Here is a 14,348-nt window from a genome sequence, read left to right as displayed (position 1 = left end):
AATTGGATCTAGCCTTACAGGAATCATTGCCATAAATCAGCCTTTTTCACATAAACCTTGTTCTTTCACATGGCAAGGAATGTTCCCAACAGAAATCACATATAAAATCACCTTGATGATGAAAGTAAACGAGATGGAAATCAGAGCAATGAGTGACAGATCGAAGAAAGATATACTGTATATATATATATATATATATATATATATATATATATATAGTGAATAATGTACCGTCTATTGTAAAATATAAGGATACTATAAGTCACTGAGGAGTTAAACAATAGGGATGTAGCGAACGTCGGAAAAAAAGTTCGCGAACATATTCGCGAACTTGCGCAAAAACGCGAGCGGTTCGCGAACGGTTCGCGAACCCCATAGACTTCAATGGGAAGGCGAACTTTAACATCTAAAAAAAAAATTTCTGGCCAGAAAAATGATTTTAAAGTTGTTTAAAGGGTGCAACGACCTGGACAGTGGCATGCCAGAGGGGGATCAAGGGCAAAAATGTATCTGAAAAATCTGCCTGTGTGTGCTTGGAAGAGATAGTGTAGGGGGAGAGCTGTTAGTGATTTCAGGGACAGATGATAGTAAGTTTGCTGGCTAGTAATCTGCTTGATACTGCTCTGTATTGGAGGGACAGAAGTCTGCAGGGATTTGAGGGACATTTTAGCTTAGGTAGCTTTGCTGGCTAGTAATCTACTGTTCTCTTTAAACAACTGCCATACGTTGACCTTGTAGGCATTGTTTGCCCAGTTTTTTTGGACGCAGCCACTGAAGCACAGTTGCCAGAAAAAATATGCCATATAAATGCTGAAAATAGTCATTTTTCGCCATACGTTGACCTTGTAGACATTGTTTGCCCAGTTTTTTTGGTTGCAGCCACTGAAGCACAGTTGCCAGAAAAAATATGCCATATAAATGCTGAAAATAGTCATTTTTTGCCATACGTTGACCTTGTAGGCATTGTTTGCCCAGTTTTTTTGGTCGCAGCCACTGAAGCACAGTTGCCAGAAAAAATATGCCATATAAATGCTGAAAATAGTCATTTTTTGCCATATACGTTGAGTCAACGTATGGCAAAAAATGACTATTTTCAGCATTTATATGGCATATTTTTTCTGGCCTCTGTGCTTCAGTGGCTGCGGCCAAAAAACTGGGCAAACAATGCCTACAAGGTCAACGTCGTTGAAGCACAGAGGCCAGAAAAAATATGCCATATAAATGCTGAAAATAGTCATTTTTTTGGTCGCAGCCACTGAAGCACAGTTGCCAGAAAAATTATGCCATATAAATGCTGAAAATATGCATTTTTTTGGTTTCAGCCACTGAAGCACAGAGGCCAGAAAAATTATGCCATATAAATGCTGAAAATATGCATTTTTTTGGTTGCAGCCACTGAAGCACAGAGGCCAGAAAAATTATGCCATATAAATGCTGAAAATATAAATTTTTTTGGTTGCAGCCACTGAAGCACAGAGGCCAGAAAAATTATGCCATATAAATGCTGAAAATATGCATTTTTTTGGTTGCAGCCACTGAAGCACAGAGGCCAGAAAAATTATGCCATATAAATGCAGAAAATATGCATTTTTTTGGACGCAGCCACTGAAGCACAGTTGCCAGAAAAAATATGCCATATAAATGCTGAAAATAGTCATTTTTTGCCATACGTTGACCTTGTAGACATTGTTTGCCCAGTTTTTTTGGTTGCAGCCACTGAAGCACAGAGGCCAGAAAAAATTAAACCAGTAGGGTTTGCACCCTAGTTTGTAACGGTGGCGGAGGGAGGAGGAGGACGCTAAAGGACAGCTGTGTGTGGAGTCATGAGGCTTGAAGAGAAGGACAGCTGCATAGAAGTCAGAACAAGTCTTCCGGCATGCAGTAACCCTCCGAGATCCACCCCTCATTCATTTTAATAAAGGTCAGGTAATCGACACTTTTGTGACCTAGGCGAGTTCTCTTCTCAGTTACAATCCCTCCTGCTGCACTGAAGGTCCTTTCTGAGAGCACACTTGAGGCTGGGCAAGACAAGAGGTTCATGGCAAATTGTGACAGCTCTGGCCACAGATCAAGCCTGCGCACCCAGTAGTCCAGGGGTTCATCGCTCCTCAGAGTGTCGATATCTGCAGTTAATGCCAGGTAGTCCGCTACCTGCCGGTCGAGGCGTTCTTTGAGGGTGGATCCAGAAGGGTTGTGGCGCTGCCTTGGACAGAAAAACATTTGCATGTCTGACGTTACAGACTGGCCAAAGGGCTTTGTCCTTGCAGGTGTGCTCGTGGCAGGATTACTGGCACCTCTGCCCCTGGAATGTTGATGAGTTCCTGAAGTGACATCACCCTTAAAAGCATTGTACAACATGTTTTGCAGGCTGGTTTGTAAATGCCGCATCTTTTCGGACTTGTGGTATGTTGGTAACATTTCTGACACTTTATGCTTGTACCGAGGGTCTAGTAGCGTTGCGACCCAGTACAGGTCCTTCTCCTTAAGCCTCTTGATACGGGGGTCCTTCAACAGGCATGACAGCATGAAAGACCCCATTCTCACAAGGTTGGATGCAGAGCTATCCATCTCCGCTTCCTCATTATCAAGGACTGCATCATCCACGGTCTCCTCCCCCCAGCCACGTACAAGACCAGGGGTCCCCAAAAGGTCACCACTAGCCCCCTGGGAAGCCTGCTCCTGTTGGTCCTCCTCCTCCTCCTCCACAAAGCCACCTTCCTCCTCTGACTCCACTTCTGGCACCTCTCCCTGCGTTGCAGCAGGTGCCTGGGTTCGTTCTGGTGATTCCGACCAGAAATCGTGCGCTTCCAGCTCCTCGTCACGCTGGTCTACAGCCTCATCTGTCACTCGTCGCACGGCACGCTCCAGGAATAAAGCGAAGGGTATTAGGTCGCTGATGGTGCCTTCGGTGCGACTGACCATATTTGTCACCTCTTCAAAAGGTCGCATGAGCCTGCAGGCATCGCGCATAAGCACCCAGTAACGGGGGAAAAAAATCCCCAGCTGTGCAGATCCAGTCCTACCACCCAGTTCAAAAAGGTACTCGTTGACGGCCCTTTGTTGTTGCAGCAGACGTTCCAACATAAGGAGCGTTGAATTCCAGCGAGTCTGGCTGTCAGAAATCAAACGCCTGACTGGCATGTTGTAGCGCTGCTGAATGTCAGCAAGGCGTGCCATGGCTGTGTAGGAACATCTGAAATGGGCCGACACCTTTCTGGACTGGGTGAGAACGTCCTGGAATCCTGGGTACTTGGAGACAAAACGTTGGACTATTAAATTTAACACATGTGCCATGCAGGGCACATGTGTTAAATTGCCTAGTCTCAACGCTGCCAACAGATTGCTTCCATTGTCACACACCACTTTTCCGATCTGCAGTTGGTGTGGGGTCAGCCACCGATCGGCCTGTGACTGCAGAGATGACAGGAGTACAGATCCGGTATGATTTTTGCTTTCCAGGCACGTCATCCCCAAGACAGCGTGACAACGGCGTACCTGGCACGTCGAATAGCCTAGGGGGAGCTGGGGGTGCACAGGTGTGGAGGAGGAGAAGGAGGACCCAGCAGCAGAGTAAGAAGAAGAAGAAGACGAGGTAGAGAGCGATGGAGGAGTAGAGGTGGTGGCAGAACCGCGTGCAATCCGTGGCGGTGACACCAACTCCACTGTTGTTGTTGAGCTACCCATTCCCTGCTTCCCAGCCATTACCAAGTTCACCCAGTGGGCAGTGTAGGTGACATACCTGCCCTGACCATGCTTGGAGGACCATGCGTCAGTAGTCATATGGACCTTTGGCCCAACACTAAGTGACAGAGATGCGGTAACTTGGCTCTGCACATGTTGGTACAATTGCTACAAATTTGCGGAAGGCCTCAGAGTCCACCAGCTGGTATGGTAAAAGCTGGCGGGCTAAGAGTGCAGACAAGCCAGCTGTCAGACGCCGGGCAAGGGGGTGACAGTCAGACATTGGCTTCTTACGCTCAAACATGGCCTTCACAGAAACTTGGCTGGTGGCAGATGACTGGGAATGGGAACAGGTGGTCAAGGTGGAAGGCGGAGTGGAGGGTGGTTCAGACGGGTCAAGGAGAGCAGAGGTAGAGCAGTAAGATGCTGGACCAGAAGGAGTGTGGCTTTTAGTTTGCCTGTTGCCTTTGAGGTGTTGCTCCCAAAGTGCTTTGTGCTTGCCGCTCATGTGCCTTCGCATAGAAGTTGTACCTATGTGGCTGTTGGGCTTACCAAGGCTCAGTTTCTGACTGCAAATTACAATGCTTTTGTCAGAGGCACACACATTAAAAAAATCCCACACTGCTGACTTTTTGGAAGTGTGCGATCTGGCGGTAACAGTAGAAGTTGGCGGCATTGGCGGCAATGGCGGGTGCGTTGGCCGGCTGAACACAGGTGCCGATACATGTTGTTGCCCTACTGATCCCTGCGGGCTGTCCTCCCTGCTTCTTCTAAGTCTTATTCTCCTACTGCCTCTCTGACTCTCCGTCTCTCCATCTGAACTACCCTCCTCTTGCTCTCTTCTACTAGGCACCCACAAAACATCAATCTCCTCATCATCATTCTCCTCAGATGCATCAATTTCTTCTGACACATCACAGAAGGAAGCAGCAGCGGGGACCTCCTCCTCATCACTCATTATGTCCATCGCTGTCATGTTCTCTGCCAGAATTAAATCTGGTGTAAGGTCCTCATCTCCTTCATCTTCTTCTGGCAATAATGGTTGCGCATTACTCAGTTCAAGAAACTCATGGGAAAATAACTCCTCTGACCCCAGTGAAGAAGGGGCACCGGTGGTGGAGGAAGTGTTACGTGGGGTGGCCATAGCAGTGGAGGATGAGGAGGATGTTGTGGTAAAGTTAGAAACGGTAGAGGATGGGGTGTGCTGTGTAAGCCAGTCAACTACCTCTTCAGCATTTTGGGAGTTCAGGGTCATTGGCTTTTTAAAACTGGGCAATTTGCTAGGGCCACAGGATTGCATAGCAGCACGGCCCCTAGCACGGCCTCTGCGTGGCGGCCTGCCTTTGCCTGGCATTATTTTTTAAAAAACAACAACAACAACAAAAACTCAGTTGGTTTTTCTGGAAACGATAATACACACAGCTAGATGGCGGGTTGAAGAAAACACTGTGCAAATAATGCCTACAAGGTCAACGTATACACTACTACAGCGGTGGATACGGATTACGTAAAATATATTATGGCTGCTTGAAAAAAGTCACTCCGGTGTTTTTTCTGGAGACGGTAATATTATGGATATTTAGACAGAATGTGAACAAGGTCACACAGCTAGATGGCGGGTTGAAGAAAACAGTGTGCAAATAATGCCTACAAGGTCAACGTATACACTACTACAGCGGTGGATACGGATTACGTAAAATATATTATGGCTGCTTGAAAAAAGTCACTCCGGTGTTTTTTCTGGAGACGGTAATATTATGGATATTTAGACAGAATGTGAACAAGGTCACACAGCTAGATGGCGGGTTGAAGAAAACACTGTGCAAATAATGCCTACAAGGTCAACGTATACACTACTACAGCGGTGGATACGGATTACGTAAAATATATTATGGCTGCTTGAAAAAAGTCACTCCGGTGTTTTTTCTGGAGACGGTAATATTATGGATATTTAGACAGAATGTGAACAAGGTCACACAGCTAGATGGCGGGTTGAAGAAAACAGTGTGCAAATAATGCCTACAAGGTCAACGTATACACTACTACAGCGGTGGATACGGATTACGTAAAATATATTATGGCTGCTTGAAAAAAGTCACTCCGGTGTTTTTTCTGGAGACGGTAATATTATGGATATTTAGACAGAATGTGAACAAGGTCACACAGCTAGATGGCGGGTTGAAGAAAACACTGTGCAAATAATGCCTACAAGGTCAACGTATACACTACTACAGCGGTGGATACGGATTACGTAAAATATATTATGGCTGCTTGAAAAAAGTCACTCCGGTGTTTTTTCTGGAGACGGTAATATTATGGATATTTAGACAGAATGTGAACAAGGTCACACAGCTAGATGGCGGGTTGAAGAAAACACTGTGCAAATAATGCCTACAAGGTCAACGTATACACTACTACAGCGGTGGATACGGATTACGTAAAATATATTATGGCTGCTTGAAAAAAGTCACTCCGGTGTTTTTTCTGGAGACGGTAATATTATGGATATTTAGACAGAATGTGAACAAGGTCACACAGCTAGATGGCGGGTTGAAGAAAACACTGTGCAAATAATGCCTACAAGGTCAACGTATACACTACTACAGCGGTGGATACGGATTACGTAAAATATATTATGGCTGCTTGAAAAAAGTCACTCCGGTGTTTTTTCTGGAGACGGTAATATTATGGATATTTAGACAGAATGTGAACAAGGTCACACAGCTAGATGGCGGGTTGAAGAAAACAGTGTGCAAATAATGCCTACAAGGTCAACGTATACACTACTACAGCGGTGGATACGGATTACGTAAAATATATTATGGCTGCTTGAAAAAAGTCACTCCGGTGTTTTTTCTGGAGACGGTAATATTATGGATATTTAGACAGAATGTGAACAAGGTCACACAGCTAGATGGCGGGTTGAAGAAAACACTGTGCAAATAATGCCTACAAGGTCAACGTATACACTACTACAGCGGTGGATACGGATTACGTAAAATATATTATGGCTGCTTGAAAAAAGTCACTCCGGTGTTTTTTCTGGAGACGGTAATATTATGGATATTTAGACAGAATGTGAACAAGGTCACACAGCTAGATGGCGGGTTGAAGAAAACACTGTGCAAATAATGCCTACAAGGTCAACGTATACACTACTACAGCGGTGGATACGGATTACGTAAAATATATTATGGCTGCTTGAAAAAAGTCACTCCGGTGTTTTTTCTGGAGACGGTAATATTATGGATATTTAGACAGAATGTGAACAAGGTCACACAGCTAGATGGCGGGTTGAAGAAAACACTGTGCAAATAATGCCTACAAGGTCAACGTATACACTACTACAGCGGTGGATACGGATTACGTAAAATATATTATGGCTGCTTGAAAAAAGTCACTCCGGTGTTTTTTCTGGAGACGGTAATATTATGGATATTTAGACAGAATGTGAACAAGGTCACACAGCTAGATGGCGGGTTGAAGAAAACACTGTGCAAATAATGCCTACAAGGTCAACGTATACACTACTACAGCGGTGGATACGGATTACGTAAAATATATTATGGCTGCTTGAAAAAAGTCACTCCGGTGTTTTTTCTGGAGACGGTAATATTATGGATATTTAGACAGAATGTGAACAAGGTCACACAGCTAGATGGCGGGTTGAAGAAAACAGTGTGCAAATAATGCCTACAAGGTCAACGTATACACTACTACAGCGGTGGATACGGATTACGTAAAATATATTATGGCTGCTTGAAAAAAGTCACTCCGGTGTTTTTTCTGGAGACGGTAATATTATGGATATTTAGACAGAATGTGAACAAGGTCACACAGCTAGATGGCGGGTTGAAGAAAACACTGTGCAAATAATGCCTACAGGGCAAATAATGCCTAAAAGGTCAACTTATACACTACTACAGCGGTAGTAAAATAAAAAAAAGTAAAATAAAAAAAAATGAATATTAAAAAAAAAAATTAAAGTTGGTGCTGCTGAACTACTAGGAGCAGCAGATTAGCACACCAGTCCCACTCCCCAACACTGCTAGACTAATAGCACTGGGCTCTTATAGTAGTAGTAGTAGTAGTAGTAAAACAACAAAAAAATAAATAAAAGCAGTCCTTACAAGGACTACTGTTATTGCAGCAGTCAGCAGATGAGATCAGAAGCAGGACAGCTGCCCACTGCAGCTACATACAGAGCACTGCAGTAGAAGGTAGATTACTAGCCAGCAAAGCTACCTAAGCTAAAATGTCCCTCAAACCCCTGCAGACTTCTGTCCCTCCAATAACAGAGCAGTATCAAAACGATTACTAGCCAGCAAACTTTCAACTGTCCCTGAAATCACCAACAGGCAGCAGCTCTCTCCCTACACTATCTCTTCAGCACACACAGGCAGAGTGAAAAAACGCTGCAGGGCTTCGGTTTTTATAGGGAAGGGGAGTGGTCCAGGGGAGAGCTTCCTGATTGGCTGCCATGTACCTGCTGGTCTGGGGTGAGAGGGCAAAAAAAAGCGCCAACAATGGCGAACCCAAAATGGCGAACGTCGCGCGACGTTCGCGAACTTCCGGCGAGCGCGAACACCCGATGTTCGCGCGAACAAGTTCGCCGGCGAACAGTTCGCGACATCTCTATTAAACAACCATATTAAAGTTCACTTCTAAAAATGCTCATATTTTTACAATAGGGGTACATTTTTAACTATATATCTATTACTCTTTGATTTCAGAGAGTAACAAATGGCACATCTCACCAGCAAACCCAATTAAAGGGCTCAATTCCTATTTAAATAGGACTGGCTTTTCAGAAAGATCTTTTAGCTTGACCAAAGCATTGTACAGGGGCTATATTGTCATTATTATTATATATCAATTATAGCTGAAAAGTCAGTTTATAATCATTTGCAATCCATGGCTCATGTGTATGTAGTGTATGAACATATTCTACATACTAATTTCCACTATTAATAAGGCCCAGAATAATAGCTTAATCTTGATTATTATTTTTGTTTTTATGTCGGATAGGTTTATCCAAATCACTTGGTCTTATTGAAGGTTATGGGGGCAGAGGAAAAGGCGGGCTTCCCGCAACACTTTCTCCAGCTGAAGAAGAGAAAGCCAAAGGACCACATGAAAAGTATGGCTACAATGTCTACCTTAGTGACAAGATTTCACTGGACAGGTCTATACCAGATTATAGACCCACTAAGTAAGTGTAATTTTATTTTCAGCACTAGTATGTCTAATGAAAATTCTATTTGTACAGCTTGTGTATAAGGATGCTCTACAGAATACTACATTCATATGAAGTTGTTACAATCTGTGGTACTCCAGGGACTGCTTAAGTAAAATCACTTTATTAAAGGGGAACTATCATGAAAATGAAATATATGCTGCATCATACTCAAATACGAAAATTACTACATATAATCAATTAAAAATTCTGAACCATTTCTGAAATAATCAAGTTAATTCTCACTCTCCCCATTTCAGCACCTCTTCATGCAGGGGTTTGGAGGCTGATTTTGAATGACAGTTATGTCCAATGCAGCCTATGGGGGGCCCTCTTTGCCTAGAAGATGTATTATTTATTATAAAATCACCACAAATATTCCCTCTCTACATGCAGGATTTGTTCCAAAGTCAATTATTTTGTTAGATTATTTTGTCCTAGAGTCAGTTATTTGAGTGAGAGCTAACACATCTTCTAGAACAAGGAGCCCCCCCAAAAAAGATATATTGAATTTAACTATCAATGAAAATCTGACATCCAACTCCTGCAAGAAGACAGAACCGTTACAGAATTTTTAATTGATTATATTTAGAAAATTTATTTTTCAGTATGATGAAGCTTATATTAAACTTTCACAATAGTTTCCCTTTAAATTACTTTACAGATTGCCAATGTTTCAGTCCAGTTATTGAACCTTTATCAAGACAAAAAACAAACAAAATAAACAAATATATAGTCACATCTTAGATAAGGAAATGAGATCACTGCATCATGACCAGCCCACCTCTTGTTACTCTTAAAATTCCATCACTGTCATGAAACAGGTGGAAACAGTTCAGGTCACATAAAAATGAAAATATTTTCAAATCAGTGTAAATAGATTCTCCAATCTCACCCTTGAATTAACATTCATTTAAAAATAGGTATAGAAAGAAAATTTTCATTTAATACACCTGGGCTAAGGGGAGTATTTACTAAAACTCAAATGTATGTATATTTTTTTCAATAAAACAAAGTCGACACAACTCCCATCTACGAATTAAACTCATTTATGAAAAAATTACCTCAAAAAAGTTGGTGCAGGAAAAGTCTCGGCAAAATCGTATAAATGTTTTCGAGTTTTCTCCTGAAAACCTGACTTTTTCGGATTATCATGCGAAACCCAGCACATCTTCCAATAGTTAAATGGATATTTGCCATTGACTTCTACCTGGGCTCGACAGGTTTTAGCTGGAATATTTTTGAGTTTAGATTTTTAGCAGCTTTGTGACAATACATCTAGAAAAATTGAGTTTTTTTCGAAAAATTTGTTTCCTCCCCCCAAAAAAACGGAACAAATGAAGCTATATACATAGGCCCATAAGTGTACCCAACCCTGTAATCCAAAAGGCTGCCTTTTGGAGAAGCTTTTGGAATCAATTACCTCCCCTTGTGGAAGGTTGAAAACAGTAAAAAAAAATCAAAATTGAGACAATCTATGACCCATTTCTGGAAAAGTTTAGCAACAGATTTTGAAGTTTTGCCATTACAAAACGCTATACTGATAGCTGATCTTTGCCCATCAATACAGGTTCTTCACATTAGAATGTATGCCAATGTATGATAAGCCACATGTGTAAATCACCATCTATATCACAAATGTTTTAATACAGGTCATTCTATCTAAATAAGTTCACCTGTTTGTGGATGCACAAAACATTCACCCATGTTAAACTCAGTATTTAGTCTCCCTATTGTGGGGCCATTTTCAACCATGATGGAATATGCTTAACTTGGTAGGTGTGACAGAAATAGTGATTTGGTGATATATGGTGTTTTGCCCATGTGGTTTATACATTATCAAGACAGATCTAACGCTGAGAACCCATATTGATGGGCATATATCAGTGCAGTATATCGCTATGGCAAAACTTTAAAACCTGTCGCTAAGCATTTTCTAGAAATGGGTCATACAGTAGGTTACCTCAGTTTAGATTTATTGGGTTTGACTGTATTCCACCTTTATCAAGGGGAGCTGATAGGTCCAAAAAGTTCCAAAGGGAAGTCTTTTGGATTAGGTATTTGGGCAAACTTAGCCCAGTTAAATTAAATGAAAATTGTCTTTATACTTGTTTTTTAATTAATATTAATTTAAGGGGCCACATTGTAGGATCTATTTTAACTGAGGGAAACTATATTCAGTATTAAGATATTTATGTGACCTTGATCAAGTGTTTCATGATGGAATTTAAGACATGGGGGAGTCATGGTGAGTCATGAGAGCGTCAAGAGCTGGGAGGGTGATAATGCAGTGATATAATTTCTATATCCTTGTTTTACCTATTTGTTTACTATGTACCGGACCAACATTGGCAATCAGTAAAGTAATTTAATAAAGTTCCACAGATTTTTTTTTTGTAACAATTATATTTATATTAAATGTATATATTAATGTATTAAATGTAATCATAGTATCATACCCACCAGCATTGATAGTGATAATTTATTGTAAAAGAAGAATTCCAGTGTTTTAATCATTAAAGTCAACTTTCCTTACTCCTTCCTTACCGTATTTGTCGGGAAATACTGTTGTTTTACTTAGGTTATTTGCACTAGGTTTATTCTGAAGTAAGGGATGGGTCATTTTAATGGACTGCCTGTTACAACCGAGCTCTACCACTCAGCTCTAAAACACTATAGAACAGCATCGAATTTGACTTCTCAAAGCAAATACATTATTACAAACTGACAGACTGATATGCTAATAAATAAATGTGTCAACAGATTGAACACTTTCCTGACAGGAAAGTGTTTAGAAAATGCGCTAAAAAATTTAACTGCTAAGAATGCTTTGGGATTCTCCTGTTTGAAGTTTAATAAATCTTCACCATGTTTGACTAATTTTAAAGGACACAAAAAGGTAAAACCACTGGGAACTTCAGATCCTAACCTGGCACTCCTCCTCCAAAAACGCAGTGGCTTGAGGTACTTTTCTTTTCACTGCTACATTGCCATACTTTTCCTGTGCCCTAGAATCCTCTACCTGAACCATCCTGAAGTAAGCAACTAGAATTTCTGGTAGGTGACAAAAAATTGGGCACCACCCAGTGATTCAACTTTTACGAATCCTTTAAGTCTGATCATTTGGAAACAAATGCTTACAAAAGGCACGCAAGGTCACAATATATCTAACATCCACTTCACGCAGTCATAGTAAAAAGATGACATGTAGAAATTTCTTTTTTTCATCAGAGCCATGTCTTATAAATGATAGTGTGATTCAGCAAATGTATGTTTAATGTTCATTACAATAATGTAAAGTAAAATCATCCACTGGGTGCCAGTAAATCAGTGGTAAGCACAGTGTTAAGTATCTAGAGTAGGCTACATGTTATTTCTACAGTATGTAACAGTATTACCAAAACATTGTCATCCTGTATTATATTCTGATAAACATATTCTAACAAGACTAGATTCAATACATTACATAATTGTAGATCTACTAAGTATTGTAGTAACTGTAGACTTGCAGTAATTAGTGAGAGAAAATCAGAGGAATTATAATATTGTATAATGCTTGGTAGGAAAAAAAATCAAGAGAATATGCCTATAAATAAGCCAGTTGAAGATAATCTCGGCCATTGATCTGACTAATTGTGACATAAAGACTCATTTATCAAAGACATGCAAATGCAAAATGTTGATGGAGATCACCATGTTTTTACCTATAATGCAGCATTAGTCTACCCCTCAGAATTCCAGTCTCACCTGCTAAATTACATGTAGCAAAGATCACCAGTTCTGCCAGTTACAGAGGAGCTTAAGAATTTACATGCATTTTGCACTTTGCTAATACCTTGGAAAATTGCTATCAAGCTATTTCGACAGGCCCCTTAAGGACCATACTCTATAAAGAGGCAATCCAGATGCATTGGAAATATACAGTTATCTAGAAATAAAAGTAACACCCAACATTTCCGTTATAGGGCTTGCTAATTATGTGCTTCAGTTTAAATAATTCAAAAAAGAAGTAAGTCGATGTCATAAATGTATCTTTAATGAGATTGCACTACCTTCCATGGTTTATCAATAATGGATACTGAAGTTAGCTGTAGGCAACTTAGATTTTTGAAAAACTCAAGAAACTAGGTTTGGACTACCTACATTGGAATATTATAGGGGCTAAATTAGATTAGTCTTTGAAACAAGTCTTCATCTGACAATTATTCAACACAAAATGGTGTAATATTAAGACTAATCTTTAGATGTCACTAAGATATGTATGTTTAGTTACATTTATGCCCTGCTATTAGTTTGTAATACATTAATAAAAGGGTCACCTTGTATTTATTCATATTATTTATAGTGAGGGGCGAATAAATTGGCCTGGCACGAATTTGTGGCAAATTCCCGAGTTTCGCCACCAGCTAATAAATTTGTGGGTGAAAATTCGCCAGCATCAATTTCCGATTTTTTTGTTTAAATTTTCGAATTGCTCGATTTTTTCGTGAAAAGGTTCAAATGGCTCGATTTTATTGTGAAAACGTTCTTATTGCTCTATTTTTTCGTGAAAAATTTAGAATTTCACGTTTTTCTGTTTTTTTTTCGTGAAAATGGTCGAATTGCTAAATTTTTTCATGAAAACGTTCGAATTTTATGAGTTTTTTTGTGAAAACGTTTGAATTTCATGATTGTTTGTGAATTTTGCCGGAAATTCTAAAGAGCTAAAGAGCTGTGGATGACTTGGGCAGGTACAGAAGCCAAAAACATAATGTACAACATTTGCCCTACTTCTTTAGTTATGCTTTAGTTCCCCTTTAACAAATCTTCGCAGGTTTGGGGAAGCTATACAAAAGGCAACAATACTGGAAACCTGCCAGCTCTTTTCTTTTTGTAATATCAGATTTGTTCCATAATATACTGTACTTGAATCCATAAAGGATGTGCCAAAGTTACAGGTTATAAACACATTGTGCAACAACTGAGCAGTTAAGTAGCAGTTGAGATTCAATGGTAGGTTATGCACAAATATGTTTGATCCATATAACCTCAACGGGACTAGACAATTCCTTTATGAAACTTGAAGAATCTAGGGGTACTTGTGTAAACTAAACTTAGCTGTAGCAAGCAATAGCAATGCAAAACAATACCAATGCATTTATGTTATATAAATATATATATATATATATATATATATATATATATATATATATATATATATATATATATATATATATATACATATATATGTTATGTTATAAGTAATTAATGAAAATTAGAATTATTTAATAACAGATAAACAGATCATACAAATATCTTTTATTGATTAATGGGATGTTGATGCATTACAAAGCAGCCAGTATTACAATGAACTGGTATATAGAATATTCCCATCACTGCTCTAGTGCTGTTAAGTCAATAAACATTAGATGCTCTCTTGGTGCAATGAACA

The 14,348-nt window shown here is 40.1% G+C and overlaps 1 protein-coding gene across 1 annotated transcript in view; it reads left to right on the top strand.

Annotated features, from left to right (window-relative positions):
- galnt17.L (polypeptide N-acetylgalactosaminyltransferase 17 L homeolog) overlaps positions 1-14,348 on the top strand; it is a 190,472-nt gene that overhangs the window by 63,396 nt on the left and 112,728 nt on the right. The window contains exon 2 of the mRNA XM_018246941.2: positions 8,710-8,893. Coding sequence (XP_018102430.1) covers positions 8,710-8,893 — 184 coding nt within the window. The remainder of the gene's footprint in view (positions 1-8,709; positions 8,894-14,348) is intronic.

This window comes from Xenopus laevis, chromosome 2L, assembly GCF_017654675.1.
Source record: "Xenopus laevis strain J_2021 chromosome 2L, Xenopus_laevis_v10.1, whole genome shotgun sequence".
NCBI lineage: Eukaryota > Metazoa > Chordata > Amphibia > Anura > Pipidae > Xenopus > Xenopus laevis.
This window is presented reverse-complemented; position numbering and strand designations above follow the sequence as displayed.